General features: G+C 37.3%; 1 protein-coding gene across 1 annotated transcript in view; it reads left to right on the top strand.

The window, feature by feature from the left end:
* LOC132663000 (complement C5-like) overlaps positions 1–26,581 on the top strand; it is a 58,512-nt gene extending 31,931 nt beyond the window's left edge. The window contains exons 13-22 of the mRNA XM_078436177.2: positions 2,165–2,368; positions 3,382–3,591; positions 3,688–3,837; positions 5,271–5,400; positions 12,886–12,948; positions 15,483–15,677; positions 18,284–18,368; positions 20,604–20,677; positions 22,785–22,905; positions 26,379–26,581. Coding sequence (XP_078292303.2) covers positions 2,165–2,368; positions 3,382–3,591; positions 3,688–3,837; positions 5,271–5,400; positions 12,886–12,948; positions 15,483–15,677; positions 18,284–18,368; positions 20,604–20,677; positions 22,785–22,870 — 1,197 coding nt within the window. The 3' untranslated portion in view covers positions 22,871–22,905; positions 26,379–26,581. The remainder of the gene's footprint in view (positions 1–2,164; positions 2,369–3,381; positions 3,592–3,687; positions 3,838–5,270; positions 5,401–12,885; positions 12,949–15,482; positions 15,678–18,283; positions 18,369–20,603; positions 20,678–22,784; positions 22,906–26,378) is intronic.
* Positions 26,582–26,805: the final 224 nt, after the last annotated feature.

The raw sequence follows: 26,805 nt of genomic DNA, 5'->3' as shown, positions 1-26,805 counted from the left end.
TGCTAAACAAAATACTACTAAAATCTAGAAAATTTAGAAAAAGAATTGCCAGGAGGATACAAGAATACAGTCTTCTCTTGTCCAGTATTTCCAGCTATCATCTCTCCCTCAGTTCCCATGCTAATTCTGCTAAAGAACAACCTACATTCTTCTCCCCGTTCCATACCTCCTCAGGCTGCTGAGATCTGGCTTCTGCCCCCACCATATCATTGAAACTGCTCTCACCAAAGATATCCATCAGCCATTTGCTATGACCACTGGATAGTTTTTAGTTCTTGTCTTTCTTCCATCTCTAAGACATTTGGCGTGATTGACAATTGTCTTTTTCTTTAAACAATGTTATGGCCTCTGTGATGCCACATTTTCTTCTTTCTTATTTTTCTTCTTTGCTTCCTTCTTTATAGCCTCCATTTTGGACTAATAATCCTTAGTTTGCCCTCTAAGTGGAAGTGATCCTTAGGGTTCTATCCAGACCTTCCTTTCTTCTTATGTGACACATTTTTTATTTGACCTATTTCCTCTGTCGTTCCATCTGCTCTCATACCTTGTGCTGAAGACTCATCCTACAAGATTCCTACAGACACCATTTTCACCATATTTTTTTTCTTGGATATTTCAAAGAAGCCAAACATTGCTTTGTCTAAAACTGAGGACCACTACCAATCTCAAACCTAGACCTCCTCCCAGTGCCCTGTTCAGAGAATGGCCCCACAGCAAACCAGTTCCTCGCTCTCCTCCCACTCTCCTTACTGAGGCAAAGGGGGTGGAGTGATCTTTCTGAGACACAAATAGGACCTCAATTGACCTCATCCTTGCTGCCTTCTCCAAACTCCTTGCTTGCCACTGTTCCTATGGCTCCTCAAACTCCAGCTTCACTGGAAAGTTTGCAGCCCCCTAACACCCAGTGCTCTGTTGCCACAAGCCCTTTGTAACCCTACCTGGACTCTCCAACCCCATTTCTCTGATTCCCTTGCTCCTACTTATTTGGGGGTCAGCTTTTAAATCGTGTCCTGCAAGAAGCCTTCTCTAAGTACCCTGTGCTAATCAGGGTAGGTATCCTTTACTCTCTGAATGCCTCAAGTTTTCAAATTTCTTAAGGGCAAGAGCTATGTCTATATTGTTCACTGTTGTGTCCCCAACAAGTAGCATAGTTCCTGACACATGTTAGGGACCACTAAACATTGATTGGCTGAATGTATATCTATTTCCAAACCTAAACAAGGGCCAAATGTTATAGTCTCCCTTTCCTCTAATAGCATAAACCATTTTTCCTTTACACTTGTTATCAAATTACCTTCCCCAGCAAATGACATCTAATTCTTCAGCTTCATGGAAAACATAAGTGGTTGTAATCTCTTGTTCAAGAACTGGCACAGCATGGCACATATATTTATAAGAGTGCCCTGTGACCCTGAACTTTACCCTCAAGAACAGATCTTGTTTACTCTCCTAAGAATTGAGATTATTTACCACCATTTCCATTCACAACCAATATCTCTATTAGCTTTTAAGAATTATTGATCTCACGGCTCATGGGTTCGGGCCCCATGTCCGGCTCTGTGATGACAACTCAGAGCCTGGAGCCTGCTTCAGATTCTGTGTCTCCCTCTCTCTTTGCCCCTCCCCAACTCACTTGCACTCACTCTCTCTCTCTCTCTCTCTCTCTCTCTCTCAAAAATAAATATTAAAAAATTTTATAAAAAGAATTATTGCTACATCCCTTCCCATATTTTCCCCCTCTCCAAATTCCTAGTTCCTGCCAACCTGTGGCAGAAGGAAATGAGTCACTAAGCTGGCATGTCATTTAAGAAAGAGAGCCAACTTTAGATCTAAGATCTTTTCTTTGACTTCACTGCACTCTTCTACAATAGCCTAGATTTTCATAGTTAACTTTATTATTTTTAAAATTAACATCCTTTTCTGTAATCTCTTGATAATGTGGCTTACCATGATGTTAAGGCAGTAGAATACTAATTTGCCTTTTCATAAGATGTTGTGAAACTTGAGAGATGTATAAGGTATATGGATACATTCACACATGTCAAGCGCTAAAAGCCAGACCTGGCAGTAAATGGGTACTAGAAAAGTGTTAACATTTACCATCTTCATCATCATCATCACGTTAAGCCTCAGTGTTGTACTTTTTTTGACACTGTCTTTTTAGGTCAGAACTGATGATCCAGACATTCCAGAAGAATATCAGGCCAGCAATGACTATCAAGCTGTGGCCTACTCATCACATAGCCAAAGTTTCCTTTCCCTTAGCTGGACAGACAGTCACAAGAGTTTGCTTGTGGGAGAACATCTGAGCATAACTATTACCCCTAAAAGTCCATATGTTGACAAGATTACACACTACAATTACTTGGTAAGCTCAATAATATCTTACATTCACCTAGACCCCTGCTTGCAACATTTTCTTTACTTATGCAAATAATCCTTTAAATGATTTCTTACGTGACACAAAGTAGTACCCAATTGATATTTAGTGAATGAATGGATGAACTTACATAGCACTTTATAATCTGTAAAGTACGTTCACAAACATCCTCATAACAGAGCTCACAACACTTCTTTGAGCTCGGTGAACAATGGAACCAATTGGAGAGGTCAAATGACCTGCCATATGCACAAGTTTTTAGTGGTATGTTTAGGATTTTGTTCAAGGTCTTCTGAATCTTGGACTGATATTCTCTGCACAGCATGATGCCAAGGGTTGATCACAGCCTTCATTCAGTCCCCAGACTAGTCAGTGACCTCAGCAATGTTTCATGACCAACCAGAGCATTACCACGTTTTAGATTGCTAGGCCTTGCTAACATTCCTTAAGAACATGCCCTATTTGCAAAGGGAAGAATTGAAGTCCTGTGCTCAAGAACAGATATAGTGATTCCAGGCATTGCTCACTGCTGTTTAAAATACAAACTAGCAAGGATGGCAGCATGATATATTGAAAAAGACATGGGCTTTGAGTCAGGAAGATCAGAGTTCACTTCCTGGATAAATCCATGTTCAAAAACAAACCTTTAGAAGCAAATAGTTCCAACCTATCTTATTTTCAGTGACTGATGACATCATCTTGTTTACTAAGCCATTTGTTGGAGTAAGCAATAACCTTATCAATTCTGAGAGAGGAACCTTTTAAGATAATGGGGCAGTTTACATCTCTGAGCTTCAATTTCTACAACTTCTAAATGGGCTAATAAATAAAATCACAACATACAATTGTGAGGATTAAATATGTCCATCTATATATACCTAATGCATAGTAGATGCCCAAGGGATAGTAATTCTTTTTTTTTTTTTTTTTTTAATCACTGCCTAATTACTAGTCCAACTTTAAGCCCACTTTGATAAATGTTTGTTGTTATGTATTTTTAGATTTCATCTAAGGGCAAAATCATACACTTTGGCACAGAGAAGAAACTCCCAGGTTCATCTTACCAGCTTTTAAACCTTTCTGTGACTCAGCACATGGTTCCTACAGCCCGTCTCCTGGTATATTACATTGTCACAGGACAGCAGATAACAGAATTAGTATCTGACTCAGTCTGTCTAAATATTGAAGAAAAATGTAGCAACCAGCTTCAGGTGAGCCACAGATACTCTCCCTAGCCTGAGGTCATCCTGAGTAACTATTTAATTTCACCTTGAGATACTTTTTTTTTTTTTTTCAATTCATTTTAGATCTATCTGTCTCCAAATAAAGATATATATTCTCCAGGCGAAACTGTATCTCTCACTATGGAAACTCAGTCAGAATCGTGGGTAGCGTTATCATCAGTGAGCCGTGCTATAAATAGCATCCAAGAAAGAAGCAAAAATAACATGGAAAGAGTTAAGTAGAATAAATGCTGTCATTCCTGTCGTTACATGTCGTTACATGTTATTACATGGCTCGGGGCCAGGTGGCCACTCGTTGTTCTGTGGGTCACTCATGGGAGAAAAATAAAGGAAAAAGATATGGTTGCACCAATGTCTATCTTCTCAGCTAAATTTAAGGATAGTAATACCAGCAGCTAACATTCATTGAACACTATATGCTGAGTATTATTGTAAGACCTTTTAATTTATTATACCATTGAATATTTACAACAATCCTATGAGATAAAAACCAACAATAAAGATATTTAAAATGTATTGAGTCCTTATTAGTGGAGTTCCTGTGTTATGAATGAGGAAAACTAAGTCACAGATTAGGTTTCTTGTGACCTGAGTAGAATCCCAGCACAGGATATAATCGAGTGAACTTGTTTGATCTGAGTTACCCATTTTGGTTATCCTTTTAGACATATAAAGGATAATTATCCAGTTAATTTACTCTCCAATTTATTTTGTTTTATATGAACACACTTTATTTGGGAATATCTTCAGTTAAATGCTAAAATGCAGTTTTCTCTGGGAATAAACTAAAATGTAATTAGATCCACATTCAGAAACCTTCAGATGCAATCAATTCCAAACTAGCTTCCTTTCAGAGACTGATGACATCATCTTGTTTACTAAACCATTTTTTAAAAATAACATCATTGACTCTCAGAGAGCAGCACGTGTGTGTGGATACCTTTTAAGCAAATCTATAAAATTAAATTTCTTACTCCAGGGCAGGGATATGAATAAAAATGCTGGGGTTTTGGTGAGTTGAATATATTAAAGTCAATGAAGAGGTATGGAGAGGGGAGCAGAAAAACAGGGGGTGGGGGGAGACTTTGTGGCCATGAATAGTTGTTTTGTCTGCTCCTGCCCCTTCCCCAGCCACTCTCAGGGGCCACTCGGGTCATGGTCACAAACTCTTCAGAGGAGCCAACCCTCGTCATCAAAAACAATTCGCTGGGTATCCCCAACCGATTTTAATGCTCTGCCCTATGTTGGGTAGAGCAAAACATGCGGTCTGATCCCCCTCAAAATTTAGAGCTAGAAAAGGACCATGAGAGGTAGTGAATGTTTTGTTTACTCATTCATTCACTCATACACTTGTGCAAAGGATATTTTATTAATTCAATGTACTGTACAAAGCTCTAAGAAGGGAGAATGTAAGCTGTTTCCTAAGAACTTCCATATCAAAGTTCTATTGAATGAATTTTGATAGTATATATTCAAGAAGTGAAACCCAGTGAAATGCAGTAGGGTTTGGGAAAACCAGGGAACTAGATTTTAACATTTAATAAGTGAGAGACTTACAACTAACATTATCCCCAATTCAAGAATTCCTCATAATGGCCACTAACTGTTTTTCTTGGGGGGTGGGGAATGATTTCCTTTCTCAACAGATACTGCAATCTTTTGATAAAAGTGGCCAGGACTGTGGAGGAAGTGGTGGCAGGAATAATGCTGAAGTGTTTGACTTAGCAGGACTCACTGTCCTCACCAATGCAAATGGAGATGACTCCCAACAAGATGGTAATTAACTGTTTTCAACCAACTAACCTGAATATTCTTGTTATGAAAATACACCTCTTTTCCTGGACCCATACTAATTTTCCCTCCAAATCCTCCCTGTTCCACTGCGTAATTTTTTTAACTAAAAAAAAAAAAAATTATATTATTGTGGTAAAACTCCGAACATGAGATCTACCCTACTAACAAATTAAGTGAGGTGTTAAATACATTATTGTTGACTATAGGTACAGTGTTGTACAGCAGATCTCTAGAGCTTATTTGTCTTGCTTAACTGAAACTTTATTCCTTTTGATTAGTGACTCCCTATTGTCTCCTCCTCCAGCGCTTGGCAACCACCATTCCACTCTTTGATTCTATGAACTTGGCTATTTTAGATAGCTCATATAAGTGGAACCATGCTGGTTGCCTTTCTGTGACTGGCTTATTTCATTTAGCTTAATATCTTCAAGGTTCATCCATGTTAGTGCATATTGCAGAATTTTCTTCTCTTTTAAGGCTAAATAGTAGTACATGTATACATACGCACACATATATGTTGTGTGTGTGTGTGTATATGTATATAATGTGTGTGTAATATACATACACACAATGGAATACTATACATACACACTCTTTATTCATTCCTCTGTTAATGGACATGTAAGTTGTTTCTATACCTTGGCTTTTGTGAATGGGTGTTACAATGAACACAGGAGTGCTAGTATCTCTTTGAGATCCTGATTTCAGTTCTTCTTAGATAATAAGTATCTAGAAGTGGGATTGCTGGATCATATGGTAGTTCTATTTTTATTTTTTGAAGAACTTCTATACTGTTTTTCACTGCCTTACTTTGCATTCCCACCAACAGTGTGTAAGGGTTCAAGTTTCTCCACATTCTTGCCAACATTTATCTTTTTTTTTTCATCATACCCAGTTTGACAGATGTGATTTCTCATTGTGGTTTTGATTTGCATTTCTCTGATTAGTAACATTGAGTATTTTTTCATATACCTGTTGGCCATTTGTATATCTTCTTTGGAGAAATGTCTATTGGAGTCCTTAACCCACTTTTCAATTGAGTTATTAGGTTTTTTTGCTATTGAGTTGTAGGAGTTCTTTATGTATTTTGGAGATTAACCTTTTATCACATATATAGTTTGCAAATATTTTCTTCCCTTTCCTAGGTTGCCTGTTCACTCTGTTAGTTGCTTCCTTTGCTGTGCTTTTTAGTTTGATGCGATTCTACCTGTTTATCGTTTCTGTTGCTGTTCTTTTGTTGTTTTATTTTTATTTTGTAGCTCCTCAGAAATATTTTTTTCTTCAAATTTGTATTTAAATTCTAGTTAACATACAGTGCAATACTGGTTTCAGCAGTAGAATCCAGTGATTCATCACTTACATACAACACCCAGTGTTCATCATAACAAGTGCCCTCAATACCCATCACCCATCTAGCCCATCTTCCACCCACCTCCCTCCATCAACCCTCAGTTTGTTCTCTATTGTTAAAAGCCTGTTATGGTTTGTTTCCCTCTCTCTTTCTTGCCCCCCTCCCAAATGTTCATCTATTTTGTTTCTTAAATTCCACATATGAGTGAAATCATATGGTATTTGTCTTCCTCTGACTTATTTCGGTTAGCATAATACACTCTAGCTCCTTGCATGTCATTGCAAATGGTGTTGCTGTGCTTTTGATATCATATCCATGAAATCATTGTTATAACCAATGTCATGAAGCTTTTCCCGTATGTTTTCTTCTAGGAATTTTGGGGTTGTAAATCCTACATTTACATCTGTATTCATTTTGAGTTGATTTTTGTATATGGTATCAAACAAGGGCCCAATTTTATTTTTTTGCATGTGGACATCCTATTTCCCCAACACCATTTGTTAGAGAACTTCTTTCTCCATTGTGTACTCTTGGCACTCTTATTGAACATCAGTTGACCATATATGCATGAATTTGGTTTTGGGCTCTCTATTCTGTTCCATTGGTCTGCATGTCTGTCTTTATATTGGGATCATACTGTTTGATTACTGTAGCTTTGTAATATCGCTTGAAATCAGAAAATGTGATACCTCCAGCTTTATTCTCCTTTCTCAGGATTGATTTGGCTATTCATGGTCTTTTGTGCTTCCATATGAACTATAGAATTGCTTTTTCTGTTTCTATAAAAAAAATGCCATTGGGACTTTGATAGATTGCATCTAATCTGTAGATCATTTTTGGTAGTACAAACATTTTAACAATATTAAGTCTTCTTGTCTGTGAACATGGGATGTCTTTCCACTTGTTTGTGTCTTCTTTCATTTCTTTCATCAGTGTTTGTAGCTTTCAGCAAGCACATATTTCACCTCCTTAACTAGGTTTATTCTTAAGGTTTTTATGGAGAGGTACTATTGTAAATTAAATTGTTTTCATAATTTCATCTTTGGATAGTTCATTGTTACTGTATAGAAACACCACTGATTATGTAGATTTTTTTTATCCTGCAACTTTACTGAATAAGTTTATTAGTGTAATAGTTTTTTATGCAGGTTTTTTTTCTATATATATAACCATTTTATCTGCAAACAAGGACAATTTTACTTTTTCCTTTATGGTTTCAATGCCTTTTTTTTCCTTGCCTAATCACTCTGGCTAGAACTTCCAGCAGTATGTTAAATCGAAATGATGGAGAGTAGGAATCATTATCTTGTTCCTGATCTTAAAGGATATGCTTTTAAGTTTTTTCTTTTTTTTTTTTTTAATGTTTATTTGTTTTCGAGAGAGACAGAGACAGAACGTGAGTGGGTTAGGGGCAGAGAGAGAAGGAAACACAGAATCCAAAGCAGGCTCCAGGCTCTGAGCTGTCGGCACAGAGCCCGACAAGGGGCTCGAAGTCACGAGCTGTGAGATCATGACCTGAGCCAAAGTCAGACACTCAACCGACTGAGCCACCCAGGCGCCCCCTTTTCAGTTTTTTACCATTGAGTATGATGTTAGTATGATGTTACCTGTGGGCTTTTTATATATGGCCCTTATTATGTTCAGGTACTTTCCTTCTATTCCCAGTTTGTTGAGACTTTTTTATCATGAAAGAAGGATGAATTTTGTCAAATGCTTTTTCTGTATCTATTGAGACAATTGTGTAGCTTTTATTTCTTTATTTGTTAATGTGGTGCATCACGGTGTATCACATTAATTGATTTTCATATTTTGAACCACCCTTACATCCCAGGTATAAATCCCACTTAGTCATGGTGTTTGAGCCTTTTCCTATGCTGTTGGATTCTATTTGCTAGTATTTTGTTGAGGATTTTTGTACTTATATTCATCAAGGAATTTTATTTTCTTGTTGGTGTCTTTGTCTTCGGTATCATGGTAATTTCGGCCTCATTAAATGAGTTTGGAAGTGTCCTTCCTATTTAATTTTGAGAAGAGTTTGAGAAGGATTGGAATTAATTTATCTTTACATGTTTGGTAGAATTTACCAGTAAAGCCATCTGGTCTGGACTTTTGGTTTCAGGGAGGTTTTTGATTATTGACCCAAAATTTGTACTAGTTATAGGGTTTTTTGGTCCTTCTGTTTATTCATGATTTAATCTTGGTAGGTTTTATGTTTCTAGGAATTTATCCATTTAATTTCTTCTGAGTTATCCAGTTTGTTAGTAGTCTCTTATGATCCTTTTTATTTCTGTGGCATCAGTTGTAATGTCTCCTTTTTCATTTCTGATTTTACTTATCTGGGTCTTCTTTTTTTCTTAGTTAGGCTAGCTAAAGGTTTGCCAATTTTGTTTATCTTTTCAAAATACCAAGTCTTAGTTTCATTGATTTTTTTTTTAATATTTCATTTATTTCTGCTGTAATCTTTGTTATTTTCTTTATTTATTTATTTATTTTTTTTTTTTTTACTGACTTTGGATTTGGTTTGGTCTTTTTCTAGTTCTTTGAAGTGTAACATTAGGTTGTTTATTTGAGATCTGTCTTCTTTCTTAAATTAGGCATTTATTGCTATGAACTTCCCTCTTAGTACTGCTTTTGCTGCATCCTATAAGTTTTGGCATGTTGAATTTTTGTTTTTATTTCTTGAAGTATTATCTAATTTCCTTTTTGATTTCTTCTTTGACCTAATGGTTGTTCAAGAGTATGCTGTTTAATTTGCACATACTTGTGAATTTTCCAGTTTTCCTTCTGTTGTTGACTTCTAGTTTCATTCCATTGTGGTCATAAAAGATACTTGGTATAATTTCAGTCTTCTTAAATTTGTTAAAACTTATTTTGTGACCTAACATATGATCTATTCTGGAGAAGGATTGTGTGCCTTTGAGATTAATATATATTCTGCTGTTGTTGGTTAGAATGCTCTGTATATGTTTGTTAGGTCTATTTAGTCTATAGTGTTGTTTAAGTCCTCTGTTTCCTTATTGATTTTCTGTGTGGATGTTCTACCCATTATTGAAAGTGTGATACTGAAGTCTCCTCCTATTACTATATTGCTGCCTACTTCTCCCTTCAGTTCTGTCAATATTTGCTTTATATATTTAGGTGTTCTGATGTTAGATGCATCTTTAGTTGTTATATATTCCTGTAGATTGACTTTATTTATCGTTATATAATATCCTTCTTTGTCTCTTGTGACAATTTTGACTTAAAGTCTATTTTGTCTAAGTATAGCTGCCCTTGCTCTCTTTTGATTACCATTTGCATGGGATATCTTTTTCCATCCTTTACTCCCACAACACATTTCTGATAAGCTTGTCAGCACTCTGCATGAACCCCCCCCACCAGCATCCACGTCCCTCTAAGGAAGAGAGTCTGTCTTAGGTCAGATTAAACTGCTTCTGGATCTTTTCCTTTCTTGCATTGCTTTAGGGCCCTGTGATCAGACCTCACTTGTCTTCTTGGGGAGCACCTTAGAGGGGGTCTTGTTCTGTCAAACCACTTCCTGGCATGCCTTTCTCCTATCATTTGCCATAAAAGCTCAAGCTTCACCTTTTCTTCCAACCCCACTCCCAAGCTGGCCTTGGAGAATGACCTCTCCTCCTGTGCTAATTTGCTAGGGTTGCCAAAACAAAGTAGTACAGACCGGGTGGGTTAAACAACAGAAACTGTTTCCCCACAGTTTTTAGAGACTAGAAGTTCAAGGTCAAGGTGTCAGTAAGATAGATTTCTTCTAAGCCTTCTCTCCTTGGCTTACAGATGGCCACTTTCTCCCTGAGTCCTCACACAGTCTTTCTTCTGTGTGTATCTGTGTTCTAATCTCTTCTTATAAGGACCCACCCCATATTGGATTAAGGCCCACCCAATGACCTAATTTAACTTTAATTACCTCTTTAACAACCTCATCTCCAAATATTTTGAGGTACAGGGGGTTAGGACTTTAACATATGAATTTGTGGAGGAAAACTGAATTCAGCACCTAACAATCCCTTTATACTCAGTCTGACTTTATAATATTAATAGAATGAAACCCCAATTTCATGTCTTTCTTTTTTAATTCTTTTTTAATTTTAATTTTATTTTTTAAATTTATATCAATTAGTTAACATATAGTGCAACAATGATTTCAGGAGTAGATTCCTTAATGCCCCTTACCCACTTAGCCCTTCCCCCCTCCCACAACCCCTCCAGTAACCCTCTGTTTGTTCTCCATATTTAAGTCTCTTATGTTTTGTCCCCCTCCTTGTTTTTATATTATTTCTGCTTCCCTTCCCTTATGTTCATCTGTTCTGTGTCTTAAAGTCCTCATATGAGTGAAGTCATATGATGTTTGTCTTTCTCTGAGTGACTAATTTTGCTTAGCATAATACCATCTGATTTTTTAATACCATTTTACTGATTTTTGTTGTTTCCTAACTGGGAGACAAAAGGCACTCACTAAGTGTTTTAAACAGATGAACAAACACCTTAAAAATGTGTGTATTTGATGCTTTCTGTCTTATTATGTTTGAGCTTCTTGAGGTCATACTTTAGCAAAGAACAAATAATAATAGTGCTACCAAAAAATATGCTTACTCTGCTCTTATACATCTCTGTTTTACGGGTTCCATCCACATAGTTGCAAATGGCAAGATTTCATTCTTTTTGATTGCCGAGTAATACTCCATTGTGTATATATACCACACCTTCTTTATCCATTCATACATCGATGGACATTTGGGCTCTTTACATACATTGGGTATTGTTGATAGTGCTGCTATAAACATTGGGGCGCATGTGCCCCTTCAAAACAGCATCCCTGTATCCCTTGGATAAATACCTAGTAGTGCAATTGCTGGGTTCTAGGGTAGTTCTATTTTTAATTTTTTGAGGAACCTCCATAGTGTTTTCCAGAGTGGCTGCACCAGCTTGCATTCCCACCAACAATGCAAAAAAGATCTTCTTTCTCCACATCCTCACCAACATCTGTTGTTGCCTGAGTTGTTAACATTAGCCATTCTGACAGGTGTAAGGTGGTATCTCGTTGTGGTTTTGATTTGTATTTCCCTGATGATGAGTGATGTGGAGCATTTTTTCATGTGTCAGTTGGCCATCTGGATGTCTTCTTTGGAGAAGTGTCTATTCGTGTCTTTTGCCCATTTCTTCACTGGATTATTTGTTTTTTGGGTGTTGAGTTTGTAAGTTCTTTATAGATTTTGGATACTAACCCTTTATCTGATATGTAGTTTGCAAATATCTTCTCCCATTCTGTTGGTTGCCTTTTAGTTTTGCTGATTGTTTTCTTTGCTGTACAGAAACTTTTTATTTTGATGAGGTCCCAATAGTTCATTTTTGCTTTTGTTTCCCTTGCCTCTGGAGACATGTTGTGTAAAAAGTTGCTGCGGCCAAGATCAAAGAGGTTTTTGCCTGCTTTCTCCTCGAGGATTTTGATGGCTTCCTTACATGTAGGTCTTTCATCCATTTTGAGTTTATTTTTGTGTATGGTGTAAGAAAGTAGTCTAGGTTCATTCTTCTGCACGTCACTGTCCAGTTTTCCCAGCACTACTTGTTGAATAGACTGTCTTTATTCCATTGGATATTCTTTCCTGCTTTGTCAAAGATTCGTTGGCCATACGTTTATGGGTCCATTTCTGGGTTCTCTATTCTGTTCCATTGATCTGAGTGTCTGTTTTTGTGCCACCATATTTCGTGTCTTTAGATTTTTGTGATATCCAGGATAGGGACAGGATTTTACTGATTTTTGTTGTTTCCTAACTGGGAGACAAAAGGCACTCACTAAGTGTTTTAAACAGATGAACAAACACCTTAAAAATGTGTGTATTTGATGCTTTCTGTCTTATTATGTTTGAGCTTCTTGAGGTCATACTTTAGCAAAGAACAAATAATAATAGTGCTACCAAAAAATATGCTTACTCTGCTCTTATACATCTCTGTTTTACGGGTATACAGATCAGAATTGTTGTGGGAAATAGAACAGATCTCTGATAAAATATACACAGTCCATTCTGTGAACTGGTAATTTAGATAATCTGATGGAAGCATTTATTCTGAGGTATGTTCTCTCTCTCTCTGTTTTTTAACAGGTGGATTGTTGGAGAAAATTCCCAGATCAAGAAGAGAATTAAAAGAGAAAATAGAAAGTCTAGGTGCTCCAAAGTTTTCATGTTGTTTTCAGAGGTTATGATGAAGTGATCCAGGATCTGCTACATTTTCTCATTCTAGCTAATTGATGTAGACCAGATGAAAAGATCTGTAGGCACACCCAGCTTTTGCTCTTTATAGGAGTAAAGCAAACTGGTTAAATTAACACACATTTACTTCGCAGAGTCTTAACTTAAAAGAAATAGGTCACCACCATAGCCATTCTCTATAGTGATGATAGAGTTGCTTTCTAATTGTCTCATAGATCTTCCTCTCTCTCTCAGAGTAGCTGGTGCAGCAGTTAAATGTGTAGCTTCCCCCCACATTCTCACAAAAGCTAGGTCTGATGAACTTTAGGTTGAAATAATAGCTAATGCTAATTGAGGACTGACTACATGCCAGGCACTGTGGATGCCTCATAATCAGATTTTCTCCTTAAACACTCACACCAATCTCATGCAGTAGGTACTCTTATTACCTCCATTTTCCAGATGAAATCATCAAGGCCCAGAGAATTTAATACTAAGTAACATGCCCAACATCTTGGGATAGTGAGTGGCACAGGTCAGATTGACAGCAGAGCCCACTACACTAGTGACTGCTGTGCTCTGCTGGGCACTACTTCTATCCTTTGGATGTTCAGAACCTGTCCGGGTCACTTGGAAGATGCGTGTGAAAGAACTGATTTAAAATTTTTTTTTTTTAACATTTATTTATTTTTGAGACAGAGAGAGACAGAGCATGAACAGGGGAGGGGCAGAGAGAGAGGGAGACACAGAATCGGAAGCAGGCTCCAGGCTCTGAGCCATCAGCCCAGAGCCTGACGCGGGGCTCGAACTCACGGACCGTGAGATCGTGACCTGAGCTGAAGTCAGACGCTCAACCGACTAAGCCACCCAGGCGCCCCTTTTTTTAAATTTTTTTTTTTAACATTTATTTATTTTTGAGACAGAGAGAGAGAACTGATTTTAATATAGCACTTACATTTCAGTTATACTATCAATAATGTCAAGGAGTTACAGATATTGTGCTTTAATAATAACAATGATAATATTGTCATTAGTATATGTCATTAATAATAATGACGATAATATTATTAGTAGAATAATGATGATAATAATATTATTATAAAGCTCCCCCCCCCCCCCATTTCCAGCAGGGATTTGCCACAAAAGCATATTTAGAAGGCATCACATAAAACAATGTTTTTAGAATTAGAGACCAGGTTTGGGTCTCAGCTTACTACTTACAGCTAAGTGATCTTTGCCAAGTTAAATGGAGATAATTTCTCTCTGCTCTGCTCTTAGGAGAATTGAATGAGATCGTACAGCTAAAGCACTTAGCTTAGGAGGAACTAATGTTTAATGCTTTATTCTTTTTATTTTTTATTGCTTTAAATTTTTTGATGCCTATTTATTTTTGAGTGAAAGAGAGAGAGAGAGAGAGAGAGAGAGAGAGAGAGAGAGAGAATGAGTGAGAAGGGGAGGGGTAAAGAGAGGGGGAGACACAGAATCCAAAGTAAGCTCCAGTCTCCGAGCTGTCAGCACACAGCCTGATGCAGGGCTCAAACCCACGAACCGCGAGATCATGATCTGAGCTGAAGTCAGGTACTTAACCAAATGAGCCACCCAGGTGCCCCAGTGCTTTATTCTTTTTAAAGCTCTTTCTCACCAAAGCCACACTCTGACCGAGGCTAGGCAGAAACTATAATCATTTAATGATGGCAAAATGAGTTTCTGAAAACTGAACTGTGTTGCAAAGTCCAGATGACTGGAAGAGGTGGGGCAGCCACAAGTGTCAGAGCTTCTATTCTGTGGCCCAGTGGCCTTTTCACTACATGATGCTGCCTCTTAGCTCCAGCCCCGGGCCTGCCTCTTAGCAGCTACACCCACTGGGACAAGTCTCTTCCCCTATCTGTACTATTATTTCCTCCTTTCTAAATGACAGAGAAGACATGACCAAGTCTAAGGTCCCTTTCAGAGGTTTTTGAGAAAACAGGAGGGCAGCCTCAGTGAAAGTTCTTACTCTTCTATTCACTCACTCAGACTTTGTGCTGGCTGGCTTGACCTTCTTGGCCAAGTGCGTGTCCAGGGGAGAGTGACTGTACAAGGGCTTTGAAACCATATCCTGTGAAAACATGGTCCAAATAAAAAAGCCTCAGGGATGTTTACTGGAGAAAGGATGAGATTTAGGTAGTCATGATGACTGTCTTCAAATATTCAAGGAAGTGGTGGTTATGTGACTTTTGCTGCACAAGAGGATTAATTCTATGAGTACCTATAAAGAAATAGGAGTGAGAGTTTGATTTAGAAGATGTCAGGAAGAGTTTTTCAGCAATTAGAGCTCTCTGAAATGGAACAGGTTGCCTGGAGAGGAAGCAGCTTCCCATTCTGATAGCTGTTCCAGCAGGGGCTGGTTGACCATTGGTGCTGGAGGGGGTGGAGCCGGGGGTACCAGGGAGGAAGATGAACCAGGGCCTGTAAGTCTAGCCCCAAGACTTTGAATCTGTACTTGACTAAGAGCAGTTGTATTATCTCAGCATCCACGTTCAAACACCCATTGATCCAGAAGTGCTGTTATGACGGAGCCTTTAAAAGCGAGGAGAGCTGTGAGCAGAGAGCTGCAAAGATTACCCTTGGCCCACGTTGTTCCAGAGCTTTCTCTCAGTGTTGTGAGCTGGCAAATAAACTGCGGGAGGACACGTCTTACATCCATGTAATGATTGGAAGGCATGGTATGTGTAAGCGCTCCTGTTTTGTGTGCAGTACAGTAAGAGGGTGCCAAGCAGAGTCTGTGCTGCCATTGGAAGAAGTACTTCCAAATTTGGCTTCATGTAGGAAAGATGAAGTATGAACTCCTGCCAATTTGGCTTGAAAAAAACAGAGTGGTCAGTGGCAATAATACTAGTTTGGATACCACTAGTCCCACTAGTCCCACTGACCAGCTTTCTCACTAACTCAGTGTGTAGCGTTTGCAGGTCGTTATTTATCCTCTAAGAGCTAGTTTGTGAAATGGAAATATTTGACGGAATGATTCTGTGATACTCACTTTGTACACACATCATTGACCACACATGATACTTAAAATCTTGCAAAAAGACAATAGGAGACTTTGAAGAATCAAAATATCATTATTGATTCTGCCATAAAGCATAACCAATAAGAAATTTTAGAAGTAGAAGAAATCCCAGTAAGTATATACAGAAAAGAGTTTCCTTTACTTCAATTTCACATGGTTTCGTGGAAAATCCTGATGAGTACAACTTATTACAATTTTGTTTAATTTTAATAACCTTTTCCACCTATTTTCCTTGGTTTCATCTGAATTCTACTTAACTGCCCTACTGTGCAGATCATGCAAGTTAAGGCATGATCATAATTAAGAAAAATATTGCAATGTTTGTTTAATCTGGTGCTTTAAAAAGTCAGTAACTTTTAAATTATTTTTTAAATTTTTTATTTTTAGTTTTTTTCCAATTTTATTGAGATATAATGGGCATATAACATTGTGTAAGTTTAAGGTGTACAACGTAATCATTTGGATTATGTATATATTGTGAAATGTTTACCACAGTAAGTTCAGTTAACATCTATTACCTCTCATACTTACAATTTTTTTCCTTGTTAAATAACTTTTTTTAAAAAAAGGATTTAATAACTTCTTTGTGCCTTTCCATGAACTTATAAAAGTATATAAACAAGTAAGCTCTGAAAAATATTTTAAAATATAAAACTTATCTTAAATCTTCAATAATAGTGAATTGCTGGGAAATCTTTCTAAACTTATGAATGCATATGATTAAAATATTTTTATTAGTTAAAAAATATATGAAAGTAATATAACCTATAGGCTTAAAAAAGCCAAATAATAAAATTTAGAGGAAAATCAACAAAATATTTAAGAATAAACATTAAAAAAAGCTCTGTCAGTTGACTGTTTTCCTTATGCTCTGCCTTGTGTTCCCATGACTTATTCATTGCCTGTCTGGAGAGGCCTGTACCTCCCTCTCCCCTTCACCCATTTTTTTCTAACTCCTTACTTCCTTTCCCTCTGGCAACCATCAGTTTGTTCTCTGTGTTTATAGGTCTGATCCTGCTTTTTGTTTGCTTACTGTTTTGTTTTTGTTTTGTTTAGATTTCATTTATGAGTGGAATCATATGATATTTGTCCTTCTTAGCCTGACTTATTTTACTTAGCATAATGCCTTCCATGTTAATTCATGTCCTCTTTTCTTCTCAAACTTGCCAGAGCTTTCTCTATTATATTGATCTTTTTAAAGAAACAATTTTTTAGTTTTGTTGATTACGTCTATAATTGTTTTCTGTTTTATATGGTCCATTAATCTCTACCTTCTACTTTTTTTTTGTTTTATTGTTCTTTTTCTAACTTTGTAAGTTAACTACATTTATTTTTTATATGAATTATTGATTCAGGTGTCTCCTTGTATTTTTTACAGTTTTTGCTGTATGTACTTCAAAGCTGTGTTCTTACGTACATAGTTTATGCCTACCTCTTCTTTCTAGCAAAATGTAACTCTATCCACATAAAATATTTTTTTACCCCATTTAAATTGTTCTGAATTCTGTTTTATCAGAAGTTATTATTTAACTACTAGCTTATCTTTTGTCAGTATTTGGCCTGTATATGGTTTTCTATCCCTTTATTTTAAACTTTTCTCTATCACTTGGTGCTGTGTGTATAGCTTTTAAATCTGTTTCTAGATAAGTTTTCTTTTCTTAACCTGTTTTGAGAATGTCTAACTTTTAATGAGATGTTTTAAGCCCACTCAAGTTTGTTGAGTTTATACTTATTCATGTTCTCTTATATTTTCTATTGAATATGCTTCCTTATTGTTTCTTCATATCCTTTCTTGCCTTTTGTTGATTTGCTTTGGCACATCCTTCTTTACCCTTTTATTAAAAATTTGCACTAGTTTTCATTACAAAAACAATACTGTAATAGAAGAGTGTGAAGTACAAGGTAAAAATTCCTGACCCCTGTACTACCTGCTTTCTAAGACATTGCCATTGTTTAAAATTTTTTATCTTTCCAGAAATTTTCTCTGCCTATGTAAATATTTATGTCTACACCTGTAGCTGTATCTCTGTATAACATTTTGTTTTATACCTATGGGAGGTTACCATTCTGTATTTTGCTTTTTGCATGTAATGCATATTAGACACCTTAAATCGAGGATTTTATTTTCCTATTTTGATATTACAAAAATTAAATGTTTGATCAAATTCATTAAAATATTTAATTTAAAGTTAGCCATCATGCTTTAACATGTAACTCTATTGTATGTTATGTTTACCCTGTGTTTTCATATTTTTAATTTAGAGCCATCAAGCAGGTACCCAATAATGTTTGAAAGAAGCAATTTTTTAGAAAACGGGTTATGGGAAGTACATCATGTCTCTAAAAGGTATTCTAAGATTTTATTCTTTTCCTTAGGAATTTTAAAAATTATTCAAATATGATATATAAGTGGTCTGTCAATCTTCAGAGGGTTTCTTTGATTATTAAAGATAGCACTGACATTTGATCAAGGTTAATTTGGTTGGCTATTAGGCTGGTTTTTCCCTCAGTAGCAGGGTTAACTGAGCACTGATCTTTGTAGAAGAATGCCATTTCACTTACCTTGAACTTATTTTTTTTTTTTTTTTTTTTTTTTTTTCAGAAATCCTCACAACTAACTTTATTCATTTATTTAAAAATACAAAGGCCTACTGAAGACATAGCAAGGAATTATTTTCATTGTAAATTTTTAAAATATGTACAAATATAGAACTAATAAATTCTCTTTATAAATCTGACAAAACCTATAGATCAAAACAAATTTATAGATGAAGTACAAAGTCTATAAAAACAAAAAAAAAAAAAAAAAAAAAAAAGGCAAATTAAGAATATAGATTTTTTTTTTTTTCACAGTTCATTCATTTTTATTTATTTTTATTTAAACCTTATACTTACCTTGAACTTATACTGAGCATGTAGTTTGGGGTGATATCTGGGCATTATACTTCTGTGTAGTTGTTTCAGTACTTCTAAACAAACTCTGGTGTGTAACAAACACACCAACAATGTATATCATCCATTTAGGTATGTATTTCCAATGCTGTTTATCTACATAACAAATAAGAGAAGGCAATATTTTCCTTGTATTATAAACACACGCTGTAAATAACCGATTATCCATAAGGTTTGAGAAATGATCAGTTTTTCTTCAGTTATCATGACTTGCCTGATGCCCAACAGCCTCCTTTACTCTCCCTGATTCCAGCTCTATCCACTTCTCTGATTCACTCTCTAAGCACAGCCACCCATGTGATTATGTTAAAATCCAAATCTGATCATGCCATTTCCCCACCTAAAACCATTTCTCCATGACCCATCAGGCAAAATCAATGTAGATTAAGACCCTCTCATCCACTGCTCTTGGCAATGGCTCCAGCCCATCTCCCAGAAGCCCTTGCCACTATCCTTTATTGTGCCCTCTGTGCTCCAGCAGTACTTGGTCTGTGCAGTTTTCTTACCTTTTCCTGGAAATCCTCTTTCTTAACCCTCCACTCCTAACAAAAGGCATTTCACATTTGACAACCAACTCAGACACTGGGTTCACCAGAAAGTGGCCCCAAAGAATTAAATACTTATCTCTCTGCATTCTTACTGCTTGTATTGAAGCCCTTATTACCTCTGTGATCATGTATTTGTTTACATATTTCTCTCCTCTTCTAGAATAAGTTATTTGAGGCAGACAGCTTGTTACTTATCCCTGTATTTAGTCTTAGGACTGTGCCATGCACATGATAGGCACTTAGGAAATGTACTGTTTAGACTAAATGGACTTTGATATTCTGAAAATTCCTTTTTGTTTCAATTGTTTTTGATTACTCTACTTTTCTTAAAAGTAGAGTTCACTGAAAATAATATAATTTTAATTTGATAACTTATCATAGCCCTTTCAGTTTATAAAAGTAGGGCAATGAAAACAAAACATGGGAGTATGTTGAACCATGTCTTAATCCATCTGGGCTGCTATAACAGAAAACCACTGACTGGGTGGCTTATAAACAAGACATTTATTTCTCATAGTTATGGAGGCTGACAAGTCCAAGATCAAGGCACTGGCAGATTTAATGTTCAGTGAGAGCCCACTTTCTGGTTCACGGATAGCCATGACAGAAGGAATGAGGGAATTCCCCAGGACCTTCTGTAAGGACACTAATTCAGTTCATGAGGGCTCCACCCTCATGACCTGAGCACTTCCCAAAGATCTCCCGTCTAAATGCCATCACACTGGGGATTATATTTCAATGTATGAATTTTGGGGGGAATGCAAACATTCAATCTATGCCAAACCATATGTATATGCCTGTAACCAAACATTCTTGACCCACACAGCAATTTCATATATTTCAACTTAATTGGTGTATAGGCAATCATTCTGAGAATGTAGGAGTCCCTTGTTGTCCTTTGTTCTTTTCTTGACTTTCTCCCCACCTATGGTCACTGATTTAACTTTGTTTTCTTGTGATTTGCTTCAAGAGCCCATATGTGAAAACTGTAAACATTTCTGATTAATAGACCATGTTAAATTGGTTCCAGGTTAACTAAGGCTCACCTGTGTGTGATAGCTGTGAAATATTTTATTTTCTAGGCATCAGATAGAGTTGACGCTACCTGATTCTCTACCTACCTGGGAAATTCAAGGTGTTGGCATCTCAAATCAAGGTAAACAGCTAGTATGATATACTGAATTAAGGAGCAGTTTATTCATTGCAATGTGTTTATCATTTTATTGACAGTTTATCCAGAACTTTGGCAATAGCATATTTTAGACTCTCATTGTAAGCTCGTATGAAAAAGAGTTATCTATATGTTTTTGAACATATTTTGTTCATTTAATGTTTTTGTAAGCCATCATTATATGAGCCACAGTTTTAAGTTCCTACTTTCCTAAAACTGTTATGATTTGCTGGGAGGTTGAGGTGGAGGATAAAAACAGGACTCATTACTGAGTTTTCCCTCAAACTATGGGTAACAGTGCAAATCAATATCATTTGTAAATTATTTTTAAGGATATTTATTTGAAGGGTGCCTGGGTGGCTCAGTTGGTTGAGCATCTGACTCTTGATTTCAGCTCAGGTCGTGATTCCAGGGTTGTGAGATCAAGCCCCACATCAGGCTCTGCCTGACCATGGAGCCTACTTGGGATTTTTTTTTTCTTTCTCTCTCCCTTTCCCCAGCTCACACACCCCCATTTGTGCACACCTTCTCTCTCTCTCAAATTAAAAAAAATGTTATTTCATTTTTTATAATTCAATATTTCACCCATTAAATGGTTTCCATAATGTATTAATGTCTTTGGCTACACTGAAAAATAGGATGGAGACAGACTGCTAAAAAAAAAAAAAAAAAAAAAAAAAAAAAAAAAAAAAAAAAAAAAAAACTATGCAATTTTGTAACCAGAGCACTAACAACAGCAACAAAAGAACAATAATCTGATAAAGTTCCAAAGATATTAAATTCTAACAGAAAATGTTATAGTACATACAGTACTTAATCTTTAAAAAGAACACAAGTAAAGGTAGCTAAACAGAAGGTTGTGTGAGGGATGGCTGTAGTGGCTGAGTTATGGAGAAATGTGTAGACATCTGGGGAAGCTGATGGCCAAATGGAGCCGATGAAAATATGTGGGGCAAATGGACGTTGTGTCATAGTACTCGGTTCCTCATTTGCTGGCTGCTTTCAGCTGAGTAATGTACTTGTGTTCAGCTCCTATTACACGGTGGCCAAAAATATTGAAGTGTTAGGGGAAAAAGTGCACATGAATCACCAGGATGCATTGCCATCATTCCCTGTCTTAGCAGTCATTGCAAGCTAAGAACATTCAGGCCTATACCTGGAGCTGAACAGACTGTGCCTAAAAAAATGTTGTGCGTGTGTACTTAATATTTTTATCCAGTGCCTTAAGGAAATGATTCTCAGGCTAATGGAAGTTACTAATGTTTTGTTGTGGTGGTGGTGGCTGAAGTTCACAAACTAATGGTGCAAATGTGAACACTGAGTGGATATTTGATGATACTAAAAACTCTCATTGTTTTTGACAGTGAGGTTAAAAAAACGGAAGTTATTGTGTTTGAGAGATATATGCTGAAATATTGACAGAGAAAATAACGTGATACTGAGATTTGCTTCAAGATATTTCAGGAAGTTCAGGAGAGATGGGTACAGAGGAAACAAAACTGGCCATGAGTTGATAATAATCACTGAGCTGGGTAGTGGGAATGTGGAGGTTCATTATGCCATTCTTTCTACTGTTTATATAAGTTTGATTTTTCCTATAACCAAAAGGGTACTTTTTTAACTTTACAAATAATCATAATAAGGCCTCTTTGTTTACGGCCATTATTTGAATGTTGAAGACAAAGGCCTGCCCGCCAGATAGCCCCGTGGCTCACTCTGCCACAGGTTCCGGGCTTCCCCTGACCAACCTGTGTACCGGACCTTATCTTCTTTATATGTGTCACTGCCTGATAGTTTATCACATATTGTTTATGTCTTCGTGACTAGGGGGAAGATTTTGCCTGTCTTGTTCACTATTGTATCTGCATTAGCTAGAACAGTGGCCCATGGTAGGAGACTAAGTATTAATTGATTCGAGAAATAAGCATCACTAAGTAGAACTTTCAAGAAGAAGAGAGAAATACAGGGGGAAAACAAAGGAAACTCAATATCGTCTTTTTCTCTTCCTCCAAGTCAAATGCAAGAATTTTGGAGAAGAAGAAGTACCCTGGGGGCCCCCTAATGTGCTTCTGTGCGCTGTCACCCCTCACAGGTCTGTGCGTTGCTGATGTGCTGCAGCTCCAGGTGCACAAAGACAGTTTCCTGGTCGGAGACAACAATATGGCGATCGTCAATTAAGAGGGACAGTTTCCCACACCAAAGTTCCTAAGCAAGTAGGTAAATATGTGGCACCAGAGTCAAGGGCTGAGAAATCTGATGGTAAATCCACTACACACAATTCACTTTAATGTGGCATGAACACCGCCCTTAATGCAAAAGGGTCTGACATCAGGGAGGATTGGGGTGAGGGGGAAGGAGTGAGAGACTCTCAAGTTGTATATAATTAACGTATCGCCAGAGAAAAGGAATGGAAGTTTAGGTGAGAATAAGGTCATATTTTTGTTGGGAATGGTGGGAGTCGAGGGAAGTCTTCCTTAAATTAATCCACAGAAGCACAAGACTGGTGGTTGCCAGTGGTGGGGTTGGGGGCTGCGAGAGATGTGGAGTAACTGCCTGATGGGTAAGGGTTTTTTGTTTTGTTTCGTTTTGTTTTTTTGAGCAATGAAAATATTTTGGAATTAGATAAAGGTAGTAATTGCATAATATTGTGAATGTACTGAATACCACTGAATTGTTCACTTAAAAATGGTTAATTTTATATGAATTTCACCTCAAAACAAAGAAGTCTTCTTGTACTAGCTAATGGTGGGGAGGGCAGTGGAAGTCCCCTCCTCTGTAAAAGTAGGAGGATTGGCAGATAAAATCATCTCTGTCCCACCCCCACATCACTCTGGACATTTGGGATGGATCTCAGAGAATGGGTAGGATTTTCACAAGTAGAAATAACGACTGGAGTATTTTATGATGATAAAACAGCATACATATGGAAAGGGGAAACCATGGACAGTTTATTGCAGCCAGACCCTAGTAGGCTTAGAGGTAAAACATTCTTTTGAACTTCTAAATTATTCCCAGAAGCAGACTAAAGGACCCTTCCCAGTCTTACAGTGAGTTGATGGCAGACCTAAACCTAGAACTTTGGTCTTTTGACTTTTAGGCTTGTGCTCTTTTCGCTATAGAAAATAATTGATTCCATATGCTTTAGATCAACAAATTGGTCTTAAATAAATTGTACTAAGAGTTGCAGTATAGGGACGCCTGGGTGGCTCAGTCGGTTAAGCGTCCGACTTCAGCTCAGGTCACGATCTCGCGGTCCGTGAGTTCGAGCCTCGCGTCGGGCTCTGGGCTGATGGCTCAGAGCCTGGAGCCTGCTTCCGATTCTGTGTCTCCCTCTCTCTCTGCCCCTCCCCCGTTCATGCTCTGTCTCTCTCTGTCTCAAAAATAAATAAAAAATAAAATAAAAAACCTTAAAAAAAAAAAAAAAGAGTTGCAGTATATTTAAAAATGAATATGTAATCCAGGAATTAAAACCCCAAATCTCAGTCTGGAATGACCATATAGTTAACACCAGTTTGTCTTTCAGAGTTCCAGTGAGAGCCATTTTCTTGGGGAACCTTCTATTAGCCCCAAGCCCTGATAGAACTGTTACTTTCCTTTCTATTTATCTCAAGTCTATCATTACACTCGTAAGCATGCTTATATAGCTAATGTCTGAGTCTCCTACTAATCCGACCTAACATTTACTGAGGACTTAATCAAGGTCAGATCCATCCTAAGCTTTTTGCAAGAATTCATTTACCTAATTTTCACCATAACCCTATGAAGTAGATATTTCATTTGTTCTCCCTTTACGGATAGAGAAACTGAGGCACACAGCGATTAATTTGTGCAAGTCAAACAGTGAGTAGCAGAACCAGGACCCAACCCCAGCAGACTGATTCACGAGTCCACACACTGAAGCTCCTCCCTGAGAGCAGCAGCGACTGTCTCTATGATTGCATCCTCGGCACCTGCCTGCCCAGAGCGTGTGCACGACTGTCAAACAAACGCATGGTCTCAATGCGAGCTCAGGAATGGCTCATACTTGGCTGTGTAGCCTGAGCAAGTCACCTGGCTTCTCTGAACTCAACATTTATCCTAACCACCATGTTTAGAGTTGTAAAGCCCAAATGAGATCATGGATGTGAAAACACCTTGGACAAGAATGAATGTTTAAATAAATACAAATGTACAGGATGACATAGTAAGGATGCTTCGTAAATTATATTCTTCTAAATACTTTAATTATTTGAGAGAATCATAGATTTGGATTCACTTTTGTTCAAAAAGCATTTTAAGAACAGTTCAGGTAGAAGTCTTTTTCAGTGGCATGATTTGCCTCAATGAGACGTATTATTTGGTAACAATTCTCACTGGCTTGAGTAACCTGCCAGCAATGACAGCTAATTGCCTTTTGGACAGAGGCTTCACATAGATCTTAACTTCTTCCTTCATATATTGGAATAGGCTCAGTTTCATTGCCTTCAGAGTTCAGCATTCATAAGATTTATGTGTATTATTTATGCTTTTTATTAAGGCCTCAAGTAGAATAAAAGCACACTTAACCTTACTTGGGAATTGATTTCCATTTTAAAAACAGTAATGGGGTCACTCACTTTTGATTGGCTGTCCTAATTATAAACCCACTAAATAAATGGTTACCTAAAAAAAGAAAGAGGTTATTAAACAGATGAATCAAAAGCAGTGAATTGCTCTTATTTATGGTGCCCACTTTTATTTCTAATTTATTTCTAATGCTTTTATTAGAAGTGAGGGCCCTGGAGCAAGCCCTGTAGTAGAGAGCCAAACCTAGACATCAACCCCAAATTCTGGCACCATAACTAAACCTTCAGGTTTGTACTCAGCTCCTTGACTCCTTTGAAATACTATGGCAACTTGAAGTTATGGATTTCAAGTCATTCTATATTAAAGCAAGTAAAAAGAGGGAATCTCTCAGAGACAAATTCATTGCCAGTGTTCATTCAGCTCATAGTTATTAGCATTGACTCAGGTGGCGGGCACTGAGATGGCAATAAGAAGTGACTGCTGAAGCAGAAAAACAGAAAAATTCCCAAACACCACCTACCACTGTTATCAATATAGAAATTTCCTTTTTTTCTGCAACTGAGATAATTTTGTAATAGCAAGGTATGCTTGACCAAACTTGACCTGATACCCTGATTTGTACTGTTTGGCCCCGGGTCCTTGCCCTTGCCTTGAGTATCTTCATGGTGGTTTGCTCATCTCTGGCTACTGATGGCCAGAGAAAAGATCTCCTTAGTTGAGTACATTCCTGGCAGAAAAATTCACCTTCCCCCTCCCCCCCATAAGCTCAAGGTCTTAAAATGAAATATTTAAATATATTTATGAATTCTGCCTTTCATTACAAAAGAATACTCTGTATTGCCAAAAATAATAATCTTTGGGAGTTCTGCTTGAATTCAACATCATGTTTTGATATTCAGGAATATGGAATGCAAAAGATGAAAACACTTGTGTCAGCGAGTACTAACTAACCTGGAATTCATTCTTTCTTTCCCCCTTATTATCAAAACCTGAATTTTAGCTGGCCTTCATTTCCCTTGAAGTTGGGCACAGCCTATTCCCAAGTCTCTTAATGAAATGTATGTATGGGACTTTGGAGAAGGCTGCTCAAAGCAAGTGGATTCAACAGGGAGGGGTCTCTTTTCTGCCTTCCTTTTTGCAGCCCTCATCCTACAAACAATGGCTGGAGTTCCAGCAGCCAACATGGACCATGAGGTAACACTGAAGATGGAAGCTAGGTGATAGCATGGTGGAACAAAAAAATAACGGCCCCTGCCTATGAGGACATATGGAAATGCCATTGCAGCCTTGGACTTCTTTTATGTGAGAGAGAAATAAATATATACCTCATTTGGGCAACAGTGATTTTGATTGTGTGTTATATACAGCAGAACCTAATTCTTTTTTTTTTTTTTTAATTTTTTTTTTTCAACGTTTATTTATTTTTGGGACAGAGAGAGACAGAGCATGAACGGGGGAGGGGCAGAGAGAGAGGGAGACACAGAATCGGAAACAGGCTCCAGGCTCTGAGCCATCAGCCAGAGCCTGACGCGGGGCTCGAACTCACGGACTGCAAGATCATGACCTGG

Source organism: Panthera onca, chromosome D4 (assembly GCF_046562875.1).
Source record: "Panthera onca isolate mPanOnc1 chromosome D4, mPanOnc1 haplotype 2, whole genome shotgun sequence".
NCBI lineage: Eukaryota > Metazoa > Chordata > Mammalia > Carnivora > Felidae > Panthera > Panthera onca.
The sequence above is the reverse complement of the archived record's forward strand: the minus strand, read 5'-3'. Positions and strand labels throughout refer to the sequence as shown.